Here is a 19,393-nt window from a genome sequence, read left to right as displayed (position 1 = left end):
TACATGAGTGTTATCCTCAGCTGCATCTTCACAATGTTAGTTCTTACAAGCTGGCGAATGACACCTTCACTATGTACTTGACACGTCTTATGCAGATGAAGTTGCACGTAAGGGTGTCGCTACAAGCAAGTGCCCTGGTCCAGAAGTATGGAGCTACATTCTTGCAATTTCCTAAATTCACCCACATCAGGACGCAAGGATTCTCATTCCCATCATACAAATTGCCAAGATATCCATCAGACAAGCTCATACTACTGGAGCTCATGAGACAGTTAACTACCTAGGATCAATTGTAGAAGAAGAAGAAGCAATCAATTGAATTCCCAGTTGTCTTGGATGACTTCATGGAAATATGCCCAGGCTTAGAGGCCGCTGAGAGTGCAGCGGGGGAATTGGCATTCTATCGCCTGCCATTTTATACATCCAGGGCCCACTATGATCCTTACCGCCAGATTTGGAAGGTTGTTGGCGTCAAATTCATACACAGGTTTCACTTAGAAGATTAATGGGCAGGTGTCGAGGATGACCTTGAGGTTAGGAAGAAAATGCATTCTAGATTGCCCCTTGACACCATCAGGTTAAGTGAAATTTATCAAGTGTCGGATCAGGTGAAGGAGGATTCAGATTTGGTGCAACCTGAATTTGAGAAAGTAAAAGATCAGCCCATTCAATTGCCAGATTGGTCAAAGCCTGAAATGGATGATTTGAATGTCCTAGCTAGACCAGTGTTGAAATTCACTAGGCATTGGATTGACCGGCAGATAAGGAAGTTGGCAGGAGGATTATGTTATCAGACAGATTGATCTTGACCAAGCTTCCACAGGTCAAGTAATGGGAGACTTTGAAGAATCTTCCTTAGCCATGAGGGAGAATGTAATATCCCTTGGCTAATCTGACCCTGTTTCGCTTATTTGAACCCCAAGGAATATTGTCAAACACTTGGCATACAATGTTTGAAGCCGCTGTAGTGAATTCTTTATTTGTTTTCTTTGGGTTTGTACGCTGCAAATGAAGTTATGGAAAGCTTCTAACAATGCAAAGTTGTTATAGAAATGATATGCTAGCTGTATGACTTCTATATGCAAACTAATCACCTACAGCCAAGTGACATTTCGTCATACAATTGGCATGCAAACTAGAGTATGGAAATGAGAGCTACAGCCATAAGCATTTTATCAAACATTTGCCATGCAATTCCTATTATGAAATGTTGACTTTCAGCTACGGACATTAAGACAAATAGTTATCTTGCAAACTGAAATAAATACTACAAATATATCATATGCAACTCCTTTTTATTGATGTCCCAATTACCACAGATATGAAAAGGCCAAGACTCTTGGCTTACAGCTGAATATGATATGAAACAAAATACCCAGGTCTGAGTACAATGGCAGCATACAACCAACTTCGAATGTCTATTAAATACTGAAATTAAATGCAAGAGAACCTGATCCAATGAAGCGCCTACGTTGTGGGTAATGTAGCAACTCAAATACCATGTAAATTGTGAAGCAACATGTGTGGCTGCTGCTGCTATAGTACGGCCTCCAACAATTATAAATTCTGCTTAAATTTCAATGTCATGACAGCAGCAACTAATCTGGAAATGAGCAGCAATTAAAACCCTTGAAGAACCCTTGAGTAGACTCAACTAAGATGCAATATACTGTAGCGATTTACTATAGCACGGTACTGTAGTATTTACTATTCACGGGTACTATAGCGCACTGTTCACGACACTGTAGCAGCAAATAAACCCTCTGAATAATGTTCTCAGTTTGCCATATACATATGCCCTCAGCTATGCCAATAAATCTGAAAATAAATCCCCAATCAGCACAATGTCAACTTCTGGATGAAGCCAACCCTAGGAGCAACTTCAGATGAATATCTCACACCCTCAGATTGCTGATGCAATGAAGTCTTCACGTTCTCCAATGCTGATACTCTGGACAAGCTACAGAAACTCCAGCTTCTTCTCCAAAGCCAAGAGACAAGTCTTCTCATCAAAAATCACAATGATCAATCTCCCTTCTCTTCTTTTCAAAAGCCTTATATATATTTCCCATGAAGGTTCAATTTTCTCCAATAAGGCATTAAATCAATTAATGATATTAAATGACATTTAATGATATAATATTTTCACTTTGTCATTTAATATTTCACCTTCGTAAAAGAGCCACACTTAATTAATTAAATGGTCCCCTTTAATGATACTTGGACCCTTACTTAAGTTATAATATAAAATTATATTATAACTTAATAATATAAGCTCAAAACATTAATGTTTATTTAGACTAAATAAACATTAATAACTCCATTAATACTCAACATTTTTGAATGCCGTCTGAACTGGGAGCTCACATGATGAAGCTGCATATGACCATACCCCCTTTACTAAAAATAGCAGGGGTCCATCTCTAACATCCCAAGACTTACTAAAAATAGGAAGTAGAGCAAATGATGTCCGAATGATGCCAAACGAAGACCAAACTGAAGCACTCTGAACACTGGAGATGATACCAATCCTCAAAAGACCCTCTATCCAACACATTAGCCTACGAGGGTCAGGATAATAGGCTAATCTCACAAAATCCAAGTCTGCTAAAAATGGGGACGTTACAGAGAAGATGCTGAAATCAAAGGCGAAATGTAAGCGGCTGAGGGAAGAAAATAGAGCCCTATGCGAGTACATCAGGAGTTTCAAAAGACCCCTCAAGGAGGTAGGTCCTTCGTTCACTCCAACTTCCTCCCTTCCTAAGGAAGTTGTTGATGATGCGGAAGTTATTAGAGCGATGGCACAAAATTCCAGGGAATGGATAGAAGATGTTTACACTAAAGCGGGAAAATTCATCGAGGACTTGGCTCAGCTTCATTCAAAGTTTGTGGCCCTCCTGAGCAGATTGGAGACAGCAGAAGGATTGTGGGAGGATGTGCACATATACCAGGACTTAACCATTCTGCGGCTCAGGGCTCCGACAAAGATTCCAAGGCAAATTCTGATTGATGGGAAAGTAATTCAAGAGAATGAAGCTTATGACTTTCCCCAATGGTTTTACGTTGTTTGCTCAAGAAAGAACACCTTCGATAAATTCAGCGTAGAGTCCTTTACTTTGAAAGATTTCATCAGAGGGGTGCAGGAGGAAATCATCGGTGCAATTGAGGCATTGTTCGTAAGGAAACTTAATGACGATGGAATAACACTGAACTCCCTGAAATCTCAGTTGCACGAGTTCTTTTTCGTAGGTTCATTCCCCAAGGAACATTTTGCAAATGTTTCTTCATTTTCCTGTATAATGAAGACACAGGAAATCATGATGGAGTGGGAGAGCTTCTTTTCCAAGAGCAAGGAAGAAATTGCCTTGATGGAATTCGACATTGAAAATGTGCCAAGTGTCTCCATTGGAGAACTGGAAGCCATTGTCAACAAATTCATTGCATACACCATAAATGAATGGGATAATGGTCGTCCATTCTTGGACGAGAATCTTTTAGTTGAATGGTGGTGGCATATTTATTGCTGGGGGTATTTTGACTGAGTGTTGGTCCGATCAATGCATGTCGCTGTCGCATGAGGAATCTTCTTGCATGCAGCCACCTTATTTATGATTCTATGATAGATCCTCTGTGCATGTCACCGTCGCATGAAGAATGATGGGCATTTATTCCTTGCATGGAGATGTTTACTATATTTTGGGCGTGATCTGTATAGTGGGGTGCATTTAATGCACTAATGGGCGTTATTTTAAGCTCATGGAATAATTGTATATGGGCTTTATGGGGTATTTATTGTCGATTCCCACCTTGTTGCATCTTGAGTGGAGAATCTTCTAGGGTGAAACCCTAATTAGGGTTTGCATGGCCTAAGGCCTATATAAAGGGGTGACCCCCCCTCATTTGGAAGGGAGGAGAGATTATTATCTGAGATTGTTGCATCAGGATTGTTGAAGTAGCCAACTTAATACATTGTTCGATTTTGATGGTGTATTCTCGTTCTATTTTAGCAATCTGCATGGTCTTGCTCTCTTCAGTTAGATTAGATTTGCTTACATGTTGTTAGGAGAACCGGATTTGATAGGAGTACTTGTTGCAGAATCCGAGCTCATACTTTTGGTGTGCAGCTGATTGTTGTATAACGTGCAAAGTTAGCCCGAGCCTTTTGTTATGTGTGTACGCTTAACTTCGATCATCAGTGAAGATTGTTCGATCCGATGGTCTATATTGGTGATCTGAAAAACCTCTACACACCCTTTGAAGATTGCACCAACTTCGCGTAGTTGTGCTCTATTGGCAAAGCGAAGCGTGGTTTGATTTTGCATGAGTGATCTTGTCTCCTGTTCTTAGGATTAGATTAGCTTTAGCATAGTTCCCTCTACCCTACTCTCATTTACTTTCTGCATAATTCGAAAATCAAAAAAATAAAAAATAAAATCTAAAACTAGGGCTTTCATTGCAAATCATCCATATAGAAATCCTTGAGCTTGCATGAGTTTATCATCTTCCTCAATTGAACACACATAAGGCACCTTGGGTTAACAGCAAACCCATCAAACAACTGAGTCACATCCACACACTGAAGGAACCTTGGAATTAGCCGTTTGAACTTTATGCAATCTTAGCATACGGACTAATTTTGATCAAGAGAGGGTAAGGTGACCGTTGGTGACTATTTTGTGTTCGACGCTGTCAAAAAAACACATCAACAGTAGCCATGGTGGATATCACTACAGAGATCGAGAAGGATTCCTCCCTAGCTAAGAGGGAGTGTTAATGATAATGTAGCTATGGTCGAATTCCTTCAGGCAGACATAGTCAATACAAATGTCTAATTGGCCTATCGGCCCTAGACATTTATAGAACCGATTTAAATATGCAAATGTAATTATGAATCAGTATATGTATATTAGCATAACCGATTTGCTAAATATCAATTAACCAATGGGGCCGACTTGGAAGTCCACCACCTCATGTGTTGGGTCGTGATGTTTTGGAGAGTGCCGACTCTTGGTGAAGGGGCACCTCCGATAAGTATAAAGGCAGATCAAATACTTCCTTCAGCAGACCGAATACATCCTTCAGCAGTCCGAATTCACTCTACAGCAGATCATATTCCTTCATCAGGAGATCGCACATTATATTCCAGTCAGATCGAAGAAGATAATTCATCCTTTGGCAGTTCATGTATCTTACAGCAGTTCAAATTGCATATACAGCAGTCTAGGGTGATTCGATCTATTAATATAACTTCAAGGAGTGAAGCAATCTTGTAAAGACATACCTATACTTGATAAATATAATCAAAAAAAAATTTGTTGCTAGGTTTTTTACCTTCAAGTTGGAAGGTTTTCCCAGGGTATATGCTGTGCAAACTTGTGTAAATTGTTTTATATCTGCATTGTTCAAAATCTGATCATAAATTTAACACCTGGTTTATACATGAGTGATTATCACTATTTATTAAATAGAGTAGAAGGAATAGAAGCCAACCAGGACATCAAATAATTCACACACATGCCTACATTTAAAGAGTATAATCAAGCTACATATTAAACCAAAAAGAAGCATGCAACCAACCAGATAAATCAACAGGCTTAATTCAAGACAAGTTTCCCACTATTATGTTGGAAAAAACTTTAAGATGTAAGTGATAATTGAGAAGCAAATACACAAACCTGTCTGCTTTGCAATCTGGACAATAGCTGTTCTTGAACTTTTGGTGCTTCCTCCTTGTTCAAATAAAAACTAATTTTGTGTGGTCGTTGCTCTGATTCCTCCTAGACACATATTGGAAGGAAGAATTGGTGCACATTTTCAGTTTCTATAGAAGTTGTCAAATTGCTTCCATTCACCTTGTTTCAAGAAATGTCAATCATTTGAAAAAATAGAAATAAAGATTAAGAGAAGATAAATTAGAAAGACGTAAAATTATATGAAGAGTGGTAATCATTGGACTATATAAGTTTAAAAGGCCAGTCATATCAGAAATTAGAAAAAATAACATATTATATGAAACTTGTAATTACTTTCATATGCAAGTTTAAAGGGCCAGTCATATGAAGTATGAACAATGGAAATTCTGTATAACTAACTAATAAATGATGTCACATATGATATGCATTATAAGAAAGAAATTATGCATGTACATTAAGATATGGCTAGAATTGCCATCCTACTTCCACATTAAGTCACAAGTATATGAACCACCATTAGTATACTCAAGAAATAGGTGACCTCTAACTTGAAACAATCTAGACAAAAAAGCTAATTCAGATCCCAGATAGGGACAACCCTATGACCCATCTTAATGATAGACAGAATTATATAAATATGCAAAGGAAAACGAAATCACAGTTAACGTAAACATATTTGAATACGTAGAAGACTTTAGCAAAAGAGTGCTACTTATATTCAATGAAAGAATGAATAAGCTACAAAGGATGAGTTTAGATAGCAGGGCTGAGAATGAAGAATCCTGTTACCTGAAAGGGGTTAACACATCAAACTGGTTTGCCTAGACTTCTATATCTCCTAAATTGTTCTCTCAAAGTGAGGAGTTGAACACATATATATACAATGTAGTTTACAAAGATATTGGAGCGAGGCAATTATGGAACAGTTCATATTCAATAACCATTTGGTCTTCCAACGATCAACAGTTGAACTTCAAATTGTTGGCTTTCCAATTTCACAGTATGCAAGTGAAACAGTGTGCAAGGCTATAGACTATATAGTTGGAAGTTGTCCACCACATGAACTATGCCAGATGTCATGCAAAGGACTATCAATTCTTACAATAGCACGAAGTATCACAAGTGTTTGCAAAGCAGCACAAAGTGCAATTGATGACCACACAAGGCTTCTTGGAGATTGCATGGCTATGCTTGGATAATTGGCCCTGTCTTGAGAAATGATGTCTTCGATTAGCTGCAGAAACTGAAAGCAGAGTTGCTAAAGATTGTACCGTTGCACTTGATCTACATATTGCACTGCCTTGACCACTCTGAATAGCCTTGACCAGTGCAAGTAGTGGTTGTCTATATTTGATTTTGAAAAGTCATGCACAAGTGCCCAAGATCCAAGTCTAAAGGATCCTGATCTAATGGTTGCTCAAGAAGAGGAGGGAAGAATGGCTTGAGGAGTCTCACATTGAATGCGAGATGCCGACCTAGGTAATAAGATGAATCAAGAATAAATGTGTTTCCACCAACTACACATAGAATGGTGTATGGACCATAGTGTAGAGGCATCATCTTCCTATGTGGAGCCTTGAAGCACTCTTTCTAAAGATGCAACCAAACAATGTCACCAAACTTGAATTCATGAGGTGTGCAGTGCATGTCATGTTGATCTTTGTATTTATATTGTTGGAATGCAATATTTTGTTGTTGATGTACACTTTGAATGTGCTACAATATATTCTGCACTTTACCCACTTCCCATTCTTATGTGCAACTCCACAATGGGTGGTGCGTAGAAGGAGATTTCATAAGTCTTGCAGGTTGGAACCTAAAACATGTTTGGAAAAGACTATGCCCTATAAAACCATGCAAGTCTTTGTTGTAGACATACTAGATCTATAGCAAGTTTTCATCCCATGTGCATAGATGAGCATGTTTGTAGATGTACAAAAGATGCAATAGTGTGCAATTGACTGTTGACGGGAATAATCATTATGTTATGTTGTTATGTTATGTTGTAATAATACGGCGGTCAGTTAGTTGGCCGACAGGTAGGTAGTTGGAGTCACGACGGTTGTGTCGCACCCCTTCGGGTATTATATATTGTGTACCTTTTCTTCGAAGTATGATCATGTTAGTCGTGTCAGATGTAATGTTATAAGCACTTATTGTACATGGACTGTGGAATTAATATAGAGACTGGTTATTTAATGTATTTCCATTATGTTCTGTGCATTTACTTTCTGCATTTAACCGTTTACCCGAGAATTTGGTCTGCCAACGGAGTAACAGACCAGGATGACTGGGTACAGCAGTTCCCAGCCACGTTACGAGGAGTTGCCATAGATTGGTACTCCGATGTGGACAAGCAAAAAGTGGCCACGTGGGCCAATCTACAGAAGGAATTCACGGGGGAGTTTCGGTTGCTCCGTGATGACAATGAAATTGTAACGGAGATATACAGTACCAAACAAGGTACCAAGGAGACAATACGGGCATACAGTCAGAGGCTGAAAGAACTCTTGGGTAAAATGGAAAGCCAACCCGCAGATGGATTGAAGAAACGATGGTTCGTTGAAGGGTTGAAATCCTCCCTACGGAGGAAGATGAAAATTGTACCCCCGACGTCATATGACAATGCTTATAATAGGGCGATGGACCTAGAGAGGGAACACAAAACATCAAAGAAGAAGAAAAGTAATAAATCCTCATCCGAGGACAATGACTCTTCACAGGAAAGCAGCAGCGACGACGAGGCTGGCAAACGGGTGCAAGCGCTCAAAAAAGACATGGAGCAAATGAGAAAGGAATTCAAAATAATGAGAAGCACTGGTCGGAACGAAGGGGACATATGGTGCACTGAGTGTAAAGAGGAAGGGCACACAAAGGGTACTTGCCAAAAGAAGGCATTTTGTGAGATTTGCCAAGTGATGGGACACTCCACCAAGGAGTGCCCATACAACATGAAAACCCAAGGTACGCAAATGAACCAGGTGCTATTCACGGAGCAGGCCACAACATCCGCACCAGCGGGTACCAGCCAACATACTAACACAACGGCATCATCTGGAGGATACCGGGACAATAGACGCGGCGGAAGGAAGGAATAGCAACAATAACAATAACGGAAGCCATATCTAGTATGACGCCAAGGGCCGACCAATTATCCAATGTAGGGCCTGTAATCAGTGGGGGCACTTCGCCCGTGATTGCACGAAGGAAGCCACCCCTCAGCACCTCTGTCGTTGGTGTGGGCCAGGCGACCATGAGGACGCAAATTGCCCGTAGGCAGGGGTTAATCTCCTCAACATTGAGAAGGCTGAGAAGACTGGTGAGAAAGAAGTACTGGCGATCACCCGCGCCTAGTCGAAAAAAGCCACTTATCCCGACCCCCGTACGGAGAAGGAGAGATTACGGGAGGCAAAGGCCAATATTGAACGTGAGATGACGACCGAACGACGGGACAACGAGGTGGCGAGTACATCATCCCGTATGGAAGCAGAAAATAACATCATTGGGCAAATCTTGCAGATGGAGGTGCCGATAAAGGTAAAAGACCTTCTAGACTCTATGCCACAATTGAGGACTGCCATCCTCACCAATGTGCAAAGCATCGCAGCGTCGAGTGCACCACAGGTACGGGTTCCCGCCACCGCATCATCGAGTGCACCACAAGTAGGGGTTCCCGCCACCGCTTCAAAGAGTACACCACAGGTGGAGGTTTCCGTCAGCCCTTCGACTGACCCGATGTTACTAGCCTTGAGCAGTGGTAGACACCCAGCTGTGGTAGAAATGGGTATCCGTGGGACCATTCTGAAGGACACCATTGTGGACGGGGGATCTGGGGTGAATGTACTACCAGAAGAAACATGGAAGCGGCTGGGGAAGCCCACCCTGTGGCCACCCACATTCAACCTGGTGGGAGCGGACCAACACGGCATTAAGCCACTCGGCCTGTTGATGGCCCAGCAAGTGACAATTGGTACGCAACCATTCTTGTTAGATTTCGTGGTTATTCCCTCGAAGAAGAAAGGCTATGACGCCATCCTGGGGAGAGCGTGGTTGATCAACGCGAGGGTAAACCACAACTGGAAGAAAAATACACTTTCCATGGAGAAGGGAGGGCCGAAATATACCATTGACCTACACACCCAAGATGTCGGCGAAGAGCTCGCCTCTTCCGACTCGGACTCAAAGGACTCTAATAAAGGGGAAGGGGGTCCCGATGAAAGCAAGGGCAAGAACGCGATGGAGCCGAACAGTGAAGGGGTGCTCGAATTGGAGGGATGTTCTGAAGATGAGGTATGCTCACTTAACGGGCTCTTCCACTGGCAAATGGAGGATTACGAAATGTTCCAAAGCTACAGGCTCGAAGTAGAGGAACCAGAGCAACCAACAGAGGTGTACCTGCCAGAATACAAAGAATATTGGAAGGGAGACGCCCCAAACCCTGGCGACGTAGATAATCCGAAGAGTGTTGGCCACTATTGGAACCCTATATGGAAGACCGCAGTCTTCAAAATCTTTATTATTCTTCTTCTTCTTATGTACGGGAAGGAGGTTGTGGTCCCTGTAGAATTTGTGGTTCTAGGTCTTCGGATGGCCATGGAAAATAGACTTGCCACCAACAGGTACAAATTGAAACCCTACCACGCGAAGCGCGCAGGGGACCCGAGAGGCCGGACAGACACCCAAGAGCCCGAAGGGGGACCCGAGAGGATGGAGGGGGATTCGAGAGGCCAGGCAGGCGACTCAAGAGGCACAGGACCACAGCAGGAGACTTTTGGGCGAGGAAAACCGAGAAGGATGAAGAGCGATCCCAGAGACAGGGGACCCGAGCCGAAGACTCTCTAGACAACTTTAAAAAAAAAAAAAGAGAGAGAGAGAGAGAGAAAAAATCGCACAGTCGTACGACAGCGACCGTACAGTCAAAAAAAGAAAAAGAAAAAAAAGGAGAAAAAAAAGGCCACCGTACGGTGGGGAAGAGAAAGTGGCCACCGTACGGTGGGTCCACCGAAGGTGGCATCACCGTACGATGGAACCACCGTGCGGTGAAACCACCGACAGTGGAACCATCGTGCGGTGGGACCACCGACGGTGGAGCCACCGTGCGGTGGAACCAAAATCACCGACGGTGACACCATCGTGCGGTGGGAGCCACCGAAGGCCGCGCAAAACGGATAAAACGCCGCACGAAGACACCGCCACGCAAGGATAAAACGTCGCGCAAGGGAAAAAAAGGAACGCCGCACACTGAGGATAGGAGGAAGCCACCACGCCGCACGAGTAAGTCACCACGCCGCACGAAGAAGCCACCACGCCGCACACCGCACAGCACCGGACACCGCAGGGCGCGAAGGAAAAGGCACCGGACACCGCGAGGCGCGAAGGGTAAAGGAAAAGACCCCGCACACCGTCGAAGGCACATCACCAGCCAGGGAAAGGGACGCACCGCACAATCAACACGCACAGCAAGGGTTACGCACACCAACGCGCAGCAGCCGCAAAAGGAAAAAGAAAAAAAGAGACCAAGCCCGCACAATCCACACAGCCACGTAAGGGCAAAACGACCGCCACAGGTAGACCAAGCAGCCACACGATTGGAGGTGTCAGTGCTGTTGTTGACCGGAGGTGTGTCCGTACGATAAGAAGGGTGTCGACCGCACGATTGGAGGTGCTAGTGCTGTTGTTGACCGTACAGGGAGGTTGTATGGCCGGGGTGCCATCGGGGACATTACAGTGCCTAAAAAAAAAAAACGACGACCGCCAGATTTAAAATGATTTGCTGGAGTCTGGAGCCTAGACACTGAAAATATTGGAGTGTAGAAGAAGGGTTTTGACATCATAAAATATCACAGAAATGATGCGCGCCATGGACTTTCGTGGGGTTCTGAAGGTTGTAAATTGGTGTTGGCGGCGAGGGCGCTGCCCCTCGACCCCGCCCTATACTGCGACAGGGAGCGCACCTGGGGCGCTGCCCCAGGACCCCGCGAGGGGCGCTGCCCCTCGACCCCCAGTTTATTTTGAGCTACAGAAGACCACGGGAAGTGTTGTGGTTGTTCGTACTGTGAGAAAGAAGCCTGCAACTAAGTATTGGCGGGGAAGCCATAAGCCGTAGAGGGAGACGGATTTGGAGGTTGGGAACAAACAGAGTTTGAGGGAAGGCATTGCAAGTCCACGCAGTTGTATGACACCAGGGAGTTATTCAGTTCAGTTTTTAGCCTTTGGGGAGTGTGATGGAGGATTTGAGGTGTCTCCTAGCATTTGTGCCAACGGATTGTGGCCACCTCCAGGCAGGATAGGTACGCTTTGAGGAACTCGGAGTATATCTCGGCTGGACGTGAGGTTGCCTTGGTGGATGCATAGAGGGCTCGGGAGGAGCTGACCACCAGGTTGGAGGCAATAGTCGCGTGAGACTTAGTTCAGCGTACCCAGGAGTTGGATGCCGGGAGAGCAGCACGGGTGGCTATCGAGGACAAATTGGCTAGGGAGATAGTATCATTTGAGTAGCAGTTGGTGGAAGCTGAGACTGGAAAATGTGTTTTGCAGACAAGTTTGGGTTAGGCACAGGAGGACTGTGATGGCAAAGGAAGCAATATTGGTGAAATCCGCACTTGAGCATCAGATGGTAGCAGAAAAGGGTTTTCAGGCGAGGACGCAGCATGTGTATAAGATCCGGGCCCGACTAGCGTCAGTAGTTCTTGCCGTTCATCTCTATTTTGTATTAAGTCGTCGGAGTCGACTTCTTTTCTTGGGGGGGATGATGTTGACGGGAATAATCATTATGTTATGTTGTTATATTATGTTTATGTTGTCGTCGGTAATAATACGGCGGTCAGTTAGTTGGCCGACGGGTAGGTAGTTGGAGTCGCGACGGTTGTGTCGCACCCCTTCGGGTATTATATATTGTGTACCTTTTCTTCGAAGTATGATCATGTTAGTCGTGTCAGATGTAATGTTATAAGCACTTATTGTACATGGACTGTGGAATTAATATAGAGACTGGTTATTTAATGTATTTCCATTATGTTCTGTGCATTTACTTTCTGCATTTAACCGTTTACCCGAGAGGGCAAACATTGACCACCTATAATGTCCCCGTTTTCGGATTCTCTATCGGTGCAGTTGTCGCTAACATTTTGGGTTTGTGTCAGCATGATCCAAGTGGTGTTTTGGTATTTATGATGAGATCGAGTGGTTTAGAGGAGTTAAATGACACTTTAAGATGTTATTTTCAGCATTTGGTTTGGGCTCCAAGATTCTTGGAGAGAGCATCTAATTTTAGTAAGTCACCCAGTCAATCTCGTTTATCATCCTTAATCATCGGGATCACTTCTGTGCTGTCAGATTTCGATTCCAATGTTTTTCGGCTATTTTCACAAGTTAGGTGTACTATTGGCTATAATTTAATTAAAATTGTTTAATGAGCACCTTAGTGTTATAGCTCGTAGGAACCAAGATGAGAAGTTTTAAATCTTGAGCGCATAAAACAAGGACCTTGTATGTCAAATTATCATTATATTAATGAAAAGGTCATTTTTGGAGCAACAAAGGAGTTTAAATTAATAAAGTGACTTTATTATAATGTCAACTTTAAATTATAACATAAAGTTGCTTTTGAAGGGAAAATAAAATAAAATAAAGTATTTCTCTCAAAAAGGGGAAAAGGCTATTATAAAAGGAGGAAAAAGGGAATTGGAATTTATTCCAGAGTTTATTTGTTTTCACTTGTTTTGGAGAGCTATCTCTTGCACCATCTTCTAGGACAAAAACCCTTGGAGATACGGTGTGACTTGGACGGAAACCCAAGATCACTTAGGGAGTGATTCATCACAGAATTCCATTGGAGCTTCATTGCATTTTCAGATCAGATTTGGAACTACATTGCGCCGCAGATTTTCAGATCAATTTGGAGGCATTCATTGGTGGCATTGTGACTTGAAGACTTAGGGTTTCAAACCCTAACCTTGTCGCCATTCATTGAGGAAGGTAGCGACTTGATCAAAGGAGGGTTTTTATGCGTATGTTGGCTGCTAGGGTTTGGTTGGCAATCTAATTCTTAGAGCAGACCTTTGGAACAGTCCTTCTTCTACATTTAGATCAGTGTTTTCGTCCCTTTTTGGGACAGCCCTGTACATCTCACTTCAGCAAATCCTGGCGCTGCCATTAGAAGGTATTTTTGGAGCTGATTTGTATGTCATTTGATTGTAATATGTCTTCCTTGTTTGGAGGGATGGGTTCGCCCAGATAGGACGTGTTTATCAATATCTTTTGGCATACTTCATGAGACTTGAAGGATTCAGATTTTATGCATGATATAAGCGACTGAGGTGTTTATGCATGGTATTTTTGAAGATTCTAAGCATTATAAGTTTGATAAAATTACATAGGTCTGCAAGTAAAGTCAGATATTCACATTATTGGTCTGTAGTCTGCACATATGTTATTTCTGCAGTCACTGTTATTTCATTATATTTATGTTCTCTCTTAAAATAATGTGAGGGCAACAATGTTTCCATGAAATTCGAAAGGTTGTTTGATTGTGGACAGCATAATATTCATTTTCTATGCATTCTATCTGTATTGGCAATAGTTATAAACCCCCTGAACATAAACTATAATCAGAAATCAGATAGCAGTGGGTTGTGTGCCAAGTGTTTGACAAATTGTCAAACATCTAAAAATAGGAGAAAATTAGTCCAGATTTAGCAAGGGTTCTTACAGTGGTATCAAAGCATCGAACCTGCCAACCTGTTGGGGAAAACCAGTTAATTGAGTGCAATTCAGTTTGGACAGCGAGTTAGTTCCATGGCTAGGACAGAAGATTGTTACCTACCTTCCTTCCTGCTCCACCAAAGAAGGAAAAGGCACCTAGTCTGGAGAAAATAAAGAAAGACATGAATGATCACACCATTTTGTCCCTTTTCATGTTGGAAGCTTTTTGGAATTGTGGGCACTTGATCACTTTTTTATTAGGGGCCATTTTAGCTGTAAAAGCATTTTCCGTGGTTGTGGCCCTATTTTTATGTACTTCAGGGTTGTTAGTTGGATTTCATGCCTTCAGCCGTGTTGTGTGCCCTTGGGCTCTGTAATTTTGGTATTCTTAGACCGTACCATTCGCTGGGTATTGTTCCTCCTGCTTCTGAGCCGAGCAATAACCATTATTTCTTGTAGAATGGCTATTTACCATGAACTCCCATTGAATTATTGACAATTTTTAGAAGACAATTTTTTAAAAATCAACTAATGATTACCATATCAATTCCCATTGACTTGCTGGCAGCTCGGAGAAAATGGTGATTGACACAGCCAACTGTTTGTCTTTTTGTCTAATTGCTAATAGAGGTAATTGCCAACAATTTGGTCAAAAACCGAAATCCTACTCTGTCATTCCATTTGCATTTGCTCCAATTACATGATCAATCACTGGAAGAAAAAAGCTGAACATGTTATCTTGGTGGTTCATTTCATTTACAAACACCATCCAAAAGTCCATGTGCAATGCAGGGGGCTGGATTGAATTCTTACCACAGTTTGTCGTTCGGGCCTGCAGGGTAAACATTTCATTAAAACATTGTTTTTAAATTTTGTTGAAGGATAGGATTTAGTATTTGATGTTTATTAATTTTTCAATTTGTAATTATGCTCTGCTTACTTCGTGGGTTTGAGTATATTGATGCACATGCATATTGGGGGCTGAGATAAAAGGAAAGAAGAAAGTAAATGCAGATGAAGAGCATACCTGTAGTTGAAGTTGAGGGAACATTTTGGCCTCCTCGAAAACAATATCTCTGTTCCATCCTTGGTCGAGTAGATTGAGCCACGTAGCATCAGGCTGGAGTCCATAAAAAATCTCTGTACCCACCGATAAAACATGTATTGCAGGCGTGAGCAATGGGACTTGGCCCCTCAATTCATTATATCTCTGTGGTGATCGGCCTGATGAAAAGACCAACACCGAATTATGTGCGTACTCAGCTGCCCACAAGCTATTAAAGTTTAGCAGTGACTGGTGTGAAGGGTCGTCATGATCAACCTGCAATCCACTCAATTCACTTAATAACTTTAACTTCCCCGCGCAGACACAGGCAGGCATTTTTGGGTTTTATACATACCATTGTGAAATCCAGGTCGGAAACAAGCATAAGCTCTGGCTGAGCTTTGCTCATCACTTTCTCTGCCATATTCGTAGAAATGAGCTTAATCATACCACTACTTGAACAAAACGAAGAGCGGTTGCGCACACCTTTTCTCTTCCCTACAAACTCAATTGTAGGGATAAATGTCAGAATGCGTGAACTTCTACGCAGGAAGGAGACACCCCCGCCATTTAGGAGCCACATTTTTTAAGTATAAAATAGAGTCGCTGCCTTCCTCTCTGAGATGACTACAGAATAGTTTATAAGTGGAGAACATGTTCTTGATTGGACAGAGTGGGATTCGCTTTTAAGTTTTGTTTTTAATAATATTTTGAATTAATGATTTTTAATGTAAGGATTGAGTGCTTATTTTATTTAAGAAGTTTAAAAGGTTGTTGGTTTAAATAAAATTAAAGAAGAACAAGATTTATCATTTATTGATGTTTTATCGAAGTCATTCAAAATTCAAACTTGGTCTCATTTCTTATAATATCAAGTCTTCACATTTGGCAAAAATTGATTATTTTATCAACCAAACATTTTCACTATAGATTAATAGTCACTTGACACTCCCTTCTTTTAAACTATAGATGGTAATCTTGCATTCATATAAATCAATAAATAATTATTATAGTAATTGATTTGTTTTTATTGTTAATCATATTTTATAATTGTAGAGGAGAAAAGTAGTTACTTCACTTTTTCCCTTCTATGTTCTATATTACTTTGTTTGGATATCTTTAATGCATGATTTCAAACCACATGTTCGTGTTTATGTTCTTAAGGGGTTCCTTCTATAACTAGTTATCTCCAATGGCCCCAAGTCTTACTATATCTAAAGTTGTTCATTTAGATTTGTGTATTAAATATGGTATTTTAGTCTATTTCAAAAATAAATTAAAAATTAAAAAAAAGCATAGGAAAGCTTCATTGAATGTCAATCAAAGGTATTATTCAAAATTATTATCAATTCTCATTTACAAATTTTATCATACATATATGAATCTCGATTTGCATCAAGTGTGGTGTACAAGAAGATATTAGCAACCAAGTTATTTATTTCTTTGGTGAATCAATTCCAAGATTTAGTTATCATCAAGTAAGATTCATATTTCCCATTGTACGCATCAAGCTTTCAATTGTGCTTCTTAGCATCGCCTGATTTTCCAAACACAAATATACATCCAAATAAATCGTTTCTATAGATACCAAAGGTTAATTCCACAAAAGAAAAAGTATGCCACCAAATATAAAATTATTCTAGGTGGACCAAATCAAAAGTGTGATCCAATCCCAAACCCTCAAAATCTCAAGATCCATTGGTCATGAGTCTCTAATCCCCAATCCAAGTTTAGTTTCTAATTCATAATGTTATGTCACAATGTCTTGGCAAACAAAGTTGAATTGCATAGAATTCAAGGTAAGCCATAATTCCTCTCATTTATCTATTTCAATATCTTAGATCTTGGTTTGTTGATTGATTTAAGGCATACACTCAATTGAGTGTTTTACCATCTCATTTGAACTCCTGAATGAATATAGGTCATTTTATTCTCCTACATTTTGTTGAACCCATACTTCCATGCCTACCCTTTCAAGTAGATTGTTTTTTTGTTTTTTTAAGTTTCAATATAATTACTTTGATTTTTCCAATCATTTTTTAGATTTGATTACCCTTCTACACTTATTTTTCTTACATGAGGTTTAATCCCTTTTGAGGTTTGCATATTGTAAATCTCCTTGTGTGGTTTTTATTACAAATGCCTTATTTTTCATTTTAAACAAGCTTACTACTTTTGAAAATATGATTTGTAATGGTGAAACTTATTTTGTAGTATAGGATAGAGATTTGGCTTTGATGCATCCATGATAATGACACCCTTATTTATTTAGCCTATTCACGATACATTATTAGATTTGACATTAAGGTATTTCTAATATAATTCATGATAGTCCTTCCTCTATTTACTTCAAATCGTGATCTATTGATGTTTACCTAGTGAGGAGCTTATTGATACTTGATTAATCAACAAAGAATATGTATCCTCCCTATTGCATAATGTTATTGATGATTTGTTGTTTTATGATGATAAGATTCATATTATTTCTCATGTTTGTCTTATTAGACAACCAATGATAAATGCTTTTTGCAGAAATGAAGAGATAGTCTTACATAATGGATCTTGTTTATCTTTGTATCATAAGCATATATGTGATGATGTCATGCCATTAAGCACCTTTGGGATACTTTAGTTAGTAAAGCTAGGTGATGACTTCATTCATGTCATATTTATTAAAAATCACTCCATGCATTTATCATGTGCTTTAATAGATTATTTTTCTCTTGATCGTAGAGCATGCTTTTTCCCTATTGTGTCAAGATTCAAAGATAAAACCTCATCTTTCCATCAATTTAAATTGTAGTATTTCAAGTTTTTCTCTATTTGTGTTTTTTTGTTTCTCTTTGTATCTTTGCAGATTAGCAGTTATGGCCTTTAACTAAATTCTCTAAGGAAAGGAATAGAGGTTCATCAAAGAAAAAAAATTAAAGTCAAATTGCAACCCCAATGTTGACTTCTCACCCAATTGAGGAGATGAACCTTACTAGAGGAAACATATTTTTTGTTAAAGAAAATGCTAAGGCAAAAGATCAAATGCACGCCTCCATCAAGGAGATAGAATTTCAAAGATTAAGGTCAAAATTTGTTTGTCAGGGGTGCACCTATGTGAAGAAGGCTCAAGTTTTTTAATTTGTTAAAATTGCATATTAAGGTATGCACCTCAATAGAAGAAACTATTTTTCAATTTGAAAAGTATAAATGCATTATTAAGTGTGCACATGGAAAGGGAAAAGGAAAACTCAAGGTTTGCATAGAAATCACATATACATGTGTACATTTGTATGAGGGAGATAGTTTTTCAAAATTATATTCTCAAGTTGCATTGTGTTGTGCACACCTTGACAAGGAAACATGATTTCCAAGATTTCAAGATTCGAGAAATTAGCTAACTCATAAACTCAAAAGAACACCTATACAAGGGTGTTATATGTTATTAATAAAATCCAAGATTGCTTAGATTATGGTGCACACCTCTAAAAGGTAGATTTTAAAAATAGAAAGAAAAAAATTGTGTTTGTGTTGCACACATCTGAAATAAGGTCTTCAAATCCAAAGCAATTAATTATTTATCTAGCATGTGCGCTCAAACAAATAGAAGTTTATTTAAATTGGTGACAAATATGTGAGACACGCACTTTATTTAAAATTAAAATATAATTATAGTCACTGAAATATTATATTAATGTTAGTCAAACATTACAAAGTATGGCTCCCAAGAAATCCCAAAATTAAGGAGAAAAATGTCAAAGATATACAATAGGTAAACCATCCATATGGTATGATATAACATTCAAAACCTAAAAAGGAGGCTTCCTAAAGATCTTGTTATTTCTTTCCAACCATATGTTTCGTATTAGAATGGATGGGCTAAGTTCCCAGATGCTTGTTGTTGGAAAAATGGTGTCTCAACCTTGCATTTACATAAGGTTACTATTTATAGTAAGTTTTCATT

At 40.2% G+C, this 19,393-nt stretch overlaps 1 protein-coding gene across 1 annotated transcript in view; it reads right to left on the bottom strand.

Annotated features, from left to right (window-relative positions):
* The window catches only part of LOC131059714 (sucrose-phosphatase 1), a 155,153-nt gene extending 139,086 nt beyond the window's left edge, over positions 1-16,067 (bottom strand). The window contains exons 1-3 of the mRNA XM_057992726.2: positions 15,797-16,067; positions 15,424-15,717; positions 5,676-5,777 (exon numbers count right to left, since the gene is read on the bottom strand). Coding sequence (XP_057848709.2) covers positions 5,676-5,777; positions 15,424-15,717; positions 15,797-16,024 — 624 coding nt within the window. The 5' untranslated portion in view covers positions 16,025-16,067. The remainder of the gene's footprint in view (positions 1-5,675; positions 5,778-15,423; positions 15,718-15,796) is intronic.
* Between the last annotated feature and the right edge of the window lie 3,326 nt (positions 16,068-19,393).

This window comes from Cryptomeria japonica, chromosome 3 (genome assembly GCF_030272615.1).
Source record: "Cryptomeria japonica chromosome 3, Sugi_1.0, whole genome shotgun sequence".
In the NCBI taxonomy this organism is placed as follows: domain Eukaryota; kingdom Viridiplantae; phylum Streptophyta; class Pinopsida; order Cupressales; family Cupressaceae; genus Cryptomeria; species Cryptomeria japonica.
Note: the sequence above shows the minus strand (reverse complement) of the source record. Positions and strands in the feature narration are given on the sequence as shown.